This window comes from Branchiostoma floridae, chromosome 1 (genome assembly GCF_000003815.2).
Source record: "Branchiostoma floridae strain S238N-H82 chromosome 1, Bfl_VNyyK, whole genome shotgun sequence".
NCBI lineage: Eukaryota > Metazoa > Chordata > Leptocardii > Amphioxiformes > Branchiostomatidae > Branchiostoma > Branchiostoma floridae.
Window position 1 is genome coordinate 2,232,218 of NC_049979.1, and position 9,814 is coordinate 2,242,031.

Genomic DNA, 9,814 nt, shown 5'->3' on the forward strand with positions numbered 1-9,814 from the left:
CGATCTTCCAAATGAAATTTTAACCTATGTATATATATGTATAGAGTACTTATTCCTAGTAACGTGTAATATTTGAATCTTTTATTGTGTGTTTCGAATGTAAATTGAAGACAATTCAGTGGTCACACTGCGAATTTTCAATAAAGTCATCATCCCATCTCATCTATCATATGCTTCTATGGGGTGTCTTTGTGACATCCATATGGTGGTGCAGAAAATCAAATATGAGTGGCATATTCTGTAATTGTTAGACAAGCCTGTAAGAAAGTAACAGTATCTTCTTACCATATGCGTTTATGCCACACATGCTGTTTTTGAACAAAATAATAAACACATCTGAAACGTCTCCCGCTGGGTCAGAGGTGGGAACATGATTGATAACAAACATGCGCGCCTGTCTCATGATAGTTAACGTTATAACCTCCATGATTTCATGTAAGTTATATTTTCGCTAGCGTTTGTCTTTCTGTTTGTCAACAAGATGACTCGAGGACGTCGGTTAGATGGATTGGTCACCAGGTGTGTTGGAAGGTTGTGAAAATGAAAGGGTTTGGGCTCCCTAGCAGACATATGGTGCCTGATTACTGCCGCAGAACTCGAAAACGTGATAACCTGGGTCAGAGGTGTAAAATGGTTGCTGACAAAACAAGTGCGCCTGTCTCATGATAGTCAACGTCATTCATCTTGCGAACATCGCTGTTGACTGTCAACAGCACAGAGCAAAGGGACAGACCAGACATCCTGGAGTAAGGACCTTCCAAGAGTCTCTATAACAGGCTCTAGGTACGGGTAAAGTTTTAGTAATGCTGTTGTTTTTCAATCTTCTTGGAACCCCTTCGAACATCATTTCTCTTTCATGTTGCCAAAGTACACATTATAAGTTTTACCAAGGAGTTATCAGTCGTTGAAGCCTCCTTAGTTTTGCCGACTCTTAATAGTCAACATTTAGCAGTCAGAAAACAGACCGTTATCAGTAAAAACGGCATTATAGATACCTTAGTCATAACCGAGGCCTGCCGTGGAGGCTACAGTCTGGCCACGTTTCTTGATATGACGTAACCTGATAACAGGTACCGATAAGGGAAGACACTGATGACGTGGACCAATGGGAAGCGTCCTGGAGTTCGGCTCACAACGGTTTGTGCAGGACACCCCGACAGAGTTCCCGTTCATCAGTGGCCTGAGTACGGAGTGGTGAGAAGACCGCGGGTGTACTGGACACGACGCGACCTGACTGAGGCTGGGACCGACTGAACCGTGTTCTACTAGTGTTCGCTGGCATCGTCAGACCGTAAGAAATTATTTCCACATTCAGTAAAGCACGCAGACTCCACATTTTCAATTCCCTTTAAGGTTATGCTCTTAGATAGCCAGTTATGATTACTGACACTGCGACTGGCATTACATGTCAGCTCCCCCCTCTTGTGTGGGACATCGCTTTTGTCCGCCCGTTATCTGCAAATGTTGCTTTGCAGTTACAAAGTAATGGGATGTACATTTTTGTCCTCCAAAATGCCCAAAGTTAGCGATCGGACCAATGTGATCGTGCCCTTACAAATGCTCCGTTGTGAAACAGATTTCAACACAACAAGCATGCTGCGGAAACTGATGGTGCTCACTTTGGTGATGTTCATCGCCATCCGCGGGGCGGCCGGCCAATGTGAGTACATTTTATTTATTTCTAATTATTTCATTTCAGCTTCGTCAGATTAGATTTTTTATCACTGAAATACGGAAATACTATTACTAATGTTATATCTGGACACTAGAGAAACAGGATTGACATATCACTTCAATCCATTTTCACCACCGATTATTTCAGTCTGGTAAAAATGACCACAAACAGTGACTTTATTTTTTTTTACAATACATCCAGAAGAATAAAGCAATCTTTTATGTAACGTCACATGTATTTACCTATATTTTGCATTGTAAATTAAAACATACGATTTGGAGAAGGTCCCCTAGGTTAGTGTGCCTGATACCGGATCTTGATGTCAAACATTGGTTAGAAAAACCTTCCATACGGGTGTTCGGGACCCGTCTATAATGCATTTTGTTGCCCAGGCTCAATCGAATGATTCGAACGCGAAAATTCGAATGCCAAATTCGAACGTTCGAAGCGATGTTGTCACAATTTGTGTTCGAAGCCACAGAATTCTTTCAACTTCTGGTGCGTTCAAATTAGCATATGGATATCTAAGCATGAAAGTTCATCTGTGTTGGTAGAATATATTATAGAAAATGTGCTAACACTTTACTTCCAATACTGAATTAAACTATAGGGACTTTATATCCCTCTAAATTTCCGGTCAATCTCTGTCGACCTTGTTCACAGAATGACCCTTTCTATCTCCAGCAGTGACGTCAGGAACACACCACTTTTGCAAGACGGGGTCATATGTATCAGAAAATCTATGTCGCCCCCCGTCTCTGTTGAGTGGGAGCCGGTGGGCTCTGGTGTATACTGTTGTAATGCATATGGACATCTACTTCACACCACATATAACTTCTGAACATTTATTATTTCGCATTTCGAAACCGCAGCTTGCTCGGCCGACATCGTGTTCGTTGTCGACGAATCTTCCAGCATATCGAGCTCTTGGTTCGACGTCGCCAAACAGTTCATGAGCGACTTCCTCGACTGCTTCGTAAACATTCATGATATCTGGGTGAGCCTGCAATTCTTTAAGCTGCACCCTCACTGCACTTGCGTCACGCTTGCGTCACTGCGGGGTTGAAAAGATACTCAACGAATACCGGAGATAAAGACCGAATTTTCCTTTTTGTGTATTTTGTCGTATTCGCACCTTTCGCACCTCTAGTATCATTGGCATTGATGCTAATTCCACCTTCAAAATCATCTACGTCCGTTGATAATGACTGAAACGTTCCTGAGATATTTCATTTGTATCCCTTCGGCGTAACAAACCAGTTTCGCAGGCATGCGGTGAGGCCTGCCTTCTGTTGTGCCCAAGATTACAATCTGCAATCTGCTTCTTACATATATTTTCACCCGAAAACATAACGTTAGCCTTCATTGGAAAAATAAACCCGGCTAAAGGTGGGGTCACACTTGCGTATATATTCAAGTCCGTTTTAGGTGCGTATGAAGCTCTTAGTCTCTACCAGGCTCCACAGGTCGCGGGGAAAATAGTACAAATTGGACAAATATAGATACATAACATGACAGATGAGTTAGCTGACCGAGAAGTATGGTTAGCGACCAAGCTAACTCTTCTGACTTGTTACCTGTTTACGTTTGTCCAATTTCTATTATTTTTCTAACGACCTATGGGGCCTGGTGGAGGCAAATACTCCAATGCGCGCCTCGTACGGACTTAAATATACACGCAGGTGTGACCCCACCTTAATCTTCTTTTCGCATTGCTAGGTTGGAGTTATTCCCTACCACTGCGTACCGCGGACGTACTTTTCTTTGAGTCAACCTTCAGACCCATCTATTTTCGACGGGTTGCTGAAGGCAGGAGGCCTGAGCCGAATCGGTCTGGCTATTCGCTACACGCAGGCTACGGTACGACAAGACATTTCTGGAATCATGTGTATCTCTGCCTTTTCCGAAAAGGTTGAAATAGTCATCTTCTATTGAAGTGGAGAATACGTTTTTGATGATCATCTTTTGTCTATTTATTAATGCCTGGCCATGCATGCCGTTTGGTCAGATAACAACTGGGTGGATACCTACTCTTATATCACCTTTGCCACTAGAACGGCGCTCTCTCCACGCTCTCTCTGCGACCTTAAATTTGACAGATTGCTAAACGAATTGTACAGAAAAGAAACGAATTTCTTTACTCCTTGTGTGCTTTGTTGTCTTCTCACTGACAGTCATACTTGTACGTTTTTCTATGATATACCTCTAGTAGTGTAAAAGCGAAGGCTACACATATCCTATTTAGGTCGTAGCGCGATGGCCGTGTAGTGGAAAGGGGGCCTTGTCGATACTGAAGTGTGTGGGGTACTTATCTTCCATGGCTATTGCTCCAATGATCTCACCCTCCACTGAGAACCTTTCAGCGCAACGCTAGGTTTTCTTTCAAAGAGACAGGTTTTCTTCAAACTCACATTGCTATATTGTTCAATTACCAAAGTCCTTCTTCAGCAACAGTTTATTTCCCCGGACAGCCAAATTATGGAGCTCTCTCGACGACAACTGTTTCCCTCCTGTCTACAACTTATCAGCCTTTAAAACGAATGTTCATCCTATCCACTTGAACAAATTCTTAGTTCATCGCCTTAAAGTGGTCTAATAAAGTTGCTCTGAACAATATGATTAATCCCGTTTAAAACAAATGGACGGAACCGACAGTGTCATGTCCATCCGTCCGACTATTTGTCACGCAGCAACGCGTCGGTCGGAGTTTACGTCCTAGTTCCATATCAACCACGCATGCTGCCACTTCTATCCAAACGGATGTTACTTACCCCGATGCTGTGACCATGCGAAACTACTGCGTTATGATGTATTCATCACATTTACTTATAGTTTGTTTTTTGTTTGTTTGTTTAGTCCCATTTCCGTGACGGGGTCCCTCGTGCAGCGATAATCCTGACAGATGGACAAAGCGAAGGTCCAACGAAGGTACAAAACACTTCTCAATAACAATGTTTTCTGTGACAAAGCAACACCAGACGTTTTCGGCCGTCTATCTTTTCTACAAACGCCTTAAGGTTTCAATGATCAGTGAAAAGACATAGCCTTTTCGAAGCATGGCATATGTTCCATGAAACATCATTTAGACCAGAAACAATAGGCAGTGAATGTGCACATTTTAGAGACGTTCAAACTTTGGAATGATGATTTACTTTAATAAAACTTAGCCCTGAAACGTACAAACTGAAACTACAATGTGTTAGAAACTCTGGCAGCGACTTTGTAAGCATATATCTCATCCCATTTTACATAGCCTTTTGTACAGAATATCAGGTCCCTCCATTTGTTGTGAAGTAACAAAAGTTACCACACGTTGAGTCTTGTACATTTCTTAAGACATGGGTTATCTCAATATATATATAGAGTGATGAAATGTGATGAAATAATACAATCAATCAGCTAATTAGTAAATCAATCAATCAATCAATCAATCAATCAGACATACCTATTTGCTGTAGACATCTCTCCAGGATGTTCTATCATCGGCGCAGGGTCTCCAGTTGGTTGTGGTGTCCTTTAGCTCTCTGATTGTCTAGAAGATCCTTCCATCTCCCGTCCTCTAGTTTAGGGAGCCTCCAGATTAGGTCCCGTTTGATCGCCTCCCGGAGATACTGTAAATGCATTTAAGTTCGCGGGGATTTAATTTCGCGGTTGCGGGAAAAAGGACTTTTCGCGGTAGTTTTAATTTCGCGGTAACACGTTAGACTGCATAAGGCCACTGCAAGTAAACTTTATGGATGACATCCTCTGCAGACTGCAAAAATAGTGCGATAGGGCGAAGAGAAAAAACAAGATGGGTGAAAAAAACAAACAAGATGGCTACATTTTCAAAAATAGGCACCACAAAGTTGTGATGACTGTTCTAAAAAGAATTAAAGGGACAAAACATGGTATCAGAGCCAACAAGGCATTTATTCCTGCATTTAAGACATGTACTGATGTGGTAAAAGTGACACTAGTGTGGTAGACTGGCATCACCAACAAAGTTAGTAACCACACTTATAGCTTCCATATTGGTGTCACTTTTACAAATATCCAATAAGTTTCATTTGTACAACTACAGTCCTGGGTACCTCGCAAGTGTCACATCTACAAGAACAATTATTAGGCTACAACACAATATATTTGCTCATTTTGGTACTTTATCGTCATGTTGACCATCCCTACAGAAGAAAAAAATTCTTGTTTTCTTTTTCTGAAATCAGGCGAAAATTATAATAATAACTTATAACTTGGTTTATTTCATCGCACCAACATTACAATACAATTACAATCTAAGATATGAGTGGACATCTCGCAGCCGTAGGCTGAATTGCATGTAAGCCACTATGTTAAAACAATTTGCTCCATCAATGAATACATTAAAAAGGTTAAGACAATAGATTCTAATATAAATATACATGTAATGCAATATGTACAAAGACCGGCTATTTGAGCACATGTTCGTTCAAGAGATTGGTTAGGTATGGTATTGGGCTTGTTTTGAAGCGCTTAGTGCGCACTGGCATGTAGTCGAGCTTATTTCCATTTCTTGTCTCCCTACCACTAACATCACCTCTTGACTGTGGTAGCCAGTCCCTGTAGAGGTCCGAGGTGAGGACATTCCTGGCGAATTTTACACAAAGCTCGACCCTGCGTTCCTCCAGTGTTTGCAGTTGGAGAACTTCACACGCTAAAGCGTAGGTAGAAAACTTCCTGCCCAGGATTATTCTGGTAGCCCGTCGCTGGATGCGTTCGATCTGATCACGTTGCTTTATTGTCAAGCCCGGATGCCAGAGTGGCGCGGCGTACTCCAGCACAGGGCGGACGTAACATGTATATACCGTTACGAGGTCTTCGGTTGGTAAGTCGAATTGACACAGTCTGCATAGAATGTGCAGCCTCTGGTTTCCCTTCTTGGATGTTTCTGTGACGTGAGTGTCCCACCTCAAGTCGTCTTGAAATGTAACTCCAAGACACTTGGCTACCTTGACAACTGTTAACTGGTGGCCGTTGATGTTGAGAACTGGAGGTGGTGGTGGGATGCGGGAAATACAGATTACCATGGCTTTGCATTTGCCCGGATTGAGCTTCATGCTGTTGTCCTCAGTCCAACCTGAAAGATGGTCCAGATCGTCCTGTATGTTGGGTGGTTGGGACAGCAGTCGCGACTCAACAAGGTTGAGATCGTCTACAAATGCCCAAGACGGAGAAGCTACAATGCTGGGTAGTTCGTTAACATGGGCTATGAAGACAATTGGTCCGAGCTTTGTGCCTTGAGCCAAGCCACACGTAAGACGCTTTGTGTGGGACAACGCCCCCCGGTATCTCGTTCTCTGAGTCCGTCCTTCATGGAAGCTGGCGATCCACGGAATTACTTCCGGCCGAACACCGATCTCAAGTAGATGCCTCATTGCCACTGTGTGGTCAACAAGGTCAAACGCCTTGCTGAAGTCAGTTAAAACCCATGTGCTGCAGGTCCCCTGCTTATCCGCGGTTCTGTACAGTTGATTTGCCAGATTAACTAAGCAATGAGTGGTTGAACGTCCCTTCAAACATCCAAACTGGCTAGTTGATATAGACCTGTTTATGTCCTGTAGAACCCAGGAAACGATGAAGTCCTCACAAACCTTCGCGAGGAGTGAGGTCAGGGAAACGGGTCGGAGTTGATCTATACTGGGTGGGCGGGTCTTGGGTAGAGGTACTACGACCGCTTCTTTCCACTGTTGTGGTACTACTCCCTCACGCAGCGAAGTGTTGAATATGTCAGTAAGGGGTGTAGATATTTCGTAGGCAAACTCTCGTATCACTTTGCCCGTTATTCCATCTGGGCCCGGCGATTTTGTCGTCTTAACTCTCAGCAGTTTGTGGTACACCTCCCACGGTTGTACGGTGGGAGGAGGGCGGGAAGGGAGGAATGCCGGGAGTTTGGACAGGTCCAGAGGGGGGAGCGACGTTGTGATGTCTGAAAACCTCGTGTTGATGATGTTTGCTATGTCGACGTTGTTTTCTGGGTCAACACCATCGACTGGTACCATCATGTCCTTTCTTTGAGTGCCTGTCAGAACTTTCAGTTCTTTGAACCAAGCGCGTGGGTTTTCTCTTTTCAACTTCTGAATTCTAGTACTGTAGAACAGTTTTCTTGCTCTCTTAATCGCTGTCTGGATCTTGTTACGGAGTGTTCGCCATACCACCCAGTTCTGTGCCTGAAACGCACGCTGTCGGGACTTGATCGCAGACTTGATCTTCGGGGACATCCACGGCTTGTCTTGTACGTGGGTTCTGATGGTCTTGTACGGAAAGTAGGTTTCTATTGCCTGATTTAAAGCTACATAGAGAGCGGAGGTTTTTCTTTGTGTTCCCTGTGCGCTCAACACCTCTTCCCAATGGTGTGTCGTAATCCACTGGCCGAAGGATCGGATGTTAGAGTCCTTCATTGGTCGTATCCTTCTCTTTGTGGTCTTGTTCACGACAGCCTGGTGTTTGGGATGGAGTAAAACAATGCTGTGATCGCTGCGCCCCAAGGGCGAGGTTACAGTGGGCGGGTGATAGAAAACATTCAAGTTTGTGATAATGAGGTCAAGAATAGCCTCGGATCGGGTTGGAACATTAACAATCTGTTGTAGACCATTGCCAGAGCACAACCCTCTCACATCAACATGGTTAAAATCACCCATTATCAAATAACCTGCATTATCATATCTGGTTCTTAGATCATCTACCGTATCTAACAGGTGTTGCCTTAAAGCGCCTTCACAAGAAGATTGTGGCGGTGAATATACAACACACACGATGATAGAGGAAATCTTTCTAGGTAAACGTTTTGGTCGTAACATCAGCCACATACATTCCAGTTCGTCTGGGACAATGATTGTTGTGATTTGTTGTGCAGCTATATCATCACTTACATACAGAGCGATACCACCACCACGTCTGTTTTCTCTAGATTTCACAAATACATTGTACCCATCTACCGCCCAATAGTCTGGGGGAGAGTCACTACTAAACCAGGTTTCAGACACTGCAGCTACCTGGACATTTTCACTTAACAACACAGAATGAAACTCATCCAACTTGTTTGCCAAAGAACGAGCGTTACATAACATTACAGATGGTACACCGATTTGGCGTGGACTACCTGATTTAGTTTTAGAGTTCTGAATGTTCGCAGATGGTTGAAGCGGTACTACCTGTCTTGGTCTGTTCATGACGCTCGCCGCTGTAGCTGTACAAGAAAGTCTGTTGTCGATGGGCAGAGCAACGGGACAGTTTGTCGATCGGAATGCACTTTGGTATGCTCTAGGTATGTGCGTAGGGGCGTGGTCAGCAGGTAGTCTTCTTGATGTCGCTGGGTTCGTTTCATCCAGTACAGGTTGAAATTCTCCGGCTGTTTTACATATGTGTGGATGGAGCGGGTTTAAGCCGGGACTGAATGATCCATATTTGCATCTCAATGGTCTATTCCCAGTTACTGTAGGGATCCTTCTTATAAAATGCTTACCAGCTTTCGTCCCTCTTGGTCTGTTTCCTTGTTTCCAGAGTCCGAGGTTGAGAAGTTGGTTCTTGATTTCAGGACTGATCGGGGCAGATGTCTTCTTCAAACGCCACAAGTAATCCAAGGAGTACTGGAAAACAGCTCGTGACCGGGAAGCCATTGTGTTTGCCGGGATGGTGTCCAAGTGTTATAAAAAAACGGTCCAAACTTGAAGAAATCGGGTCCAAACTTGCTCGGAAAGGTTCTGCACGGTCGCCGGAAACATTCATACATACAAGTTCCCACATACATAGACTAAAATCATAAAAACTTTGAGTATTGCACACATAGTTAATGGAGCGGGTTTCGTGTGTGGCAGCCCCTATAAGCGCCACCTAGCTGAAAAAGTTTTTTTGACATATTACCTAGAATTCCAGTCGCCTTACATGCGATCTGATCTCTGTGAAAGGACTTATTGTAACGAGGAAGCCACCCACCTCAGACATTGTGTAATACAGGCCGCCAGTGACTTCACCCTCATGGTGCTTATTAAAATTTCCAATGAAATGCGAAAATCCTGGTGACGGTACCACGTGCCTGAATTTAAATAAAAGAAACTCAACATATATCGTATAAGTCCACAACAGGCACCGCATTCCTAGACTGCAGGTAGTATCCAAGTAAAT

At 43.7% G+C, this 9,814-nt stretch overlaps 1 protein-coding gene across 1 annotated transcript; it reads left to right on the forward strand.

Annotated features, from left to right (window-relative positions):
* The first annotated feature begins 1,068 nt into the window (after positions 1–1,068).
* LOC118423002 (collagen alpha-3(VI) chain-like) lies at positions 1,069–5,259 on the forward strand. Its single transcript, XM_035830898.1, has 6 exons — positions 1,069–1,291; positions 1,577–1,660; positions 2,548–2,672; positions 3,395–3,535; positions 4,532–4,603; positions 5,239–5,259. Exons 2-6 carry the CDS (start codon positions 1,594–1,596, stop codon positions 5,257–5,259), a joined length of 426 nt encoding a protein of 141 aa, XP_035686791.1. The 5' UTR covers positions 1,069–1,291; positions 1,577–1,593.
* The last annotated feature ends 4,555 nt before the right edge of the window (positions 5,260–9,814 follow it).

What these genes read in the sequence shown, in the direction of transcription:
- LOC118423002 (XM_035830898.1), top strand. Translation starts at nt 1,594, where the DNA reads ATGCTGCGGAAACTGATGGTGCTCACTTTGGTGATGTTCATCGCCATC. An exon ending in TTCGCTACACGCAGGCTACG is followed by an intron (nt 3,536 to 4,531) that starts GTACGACAAGAC and finishes TTGTTTGTTTAG; the next exon opens with TCCCATTTCCGTGACGGGGT. An exon ending in AAAGCGAAGGTCCAACGAAG is followed by an intron (nt 4,604 to 5,238) that starts GTACAAAACACT and finishes CCCGTCCTCTAG; the next exon opens with TTTAGGGAGCCTCCAGATTA.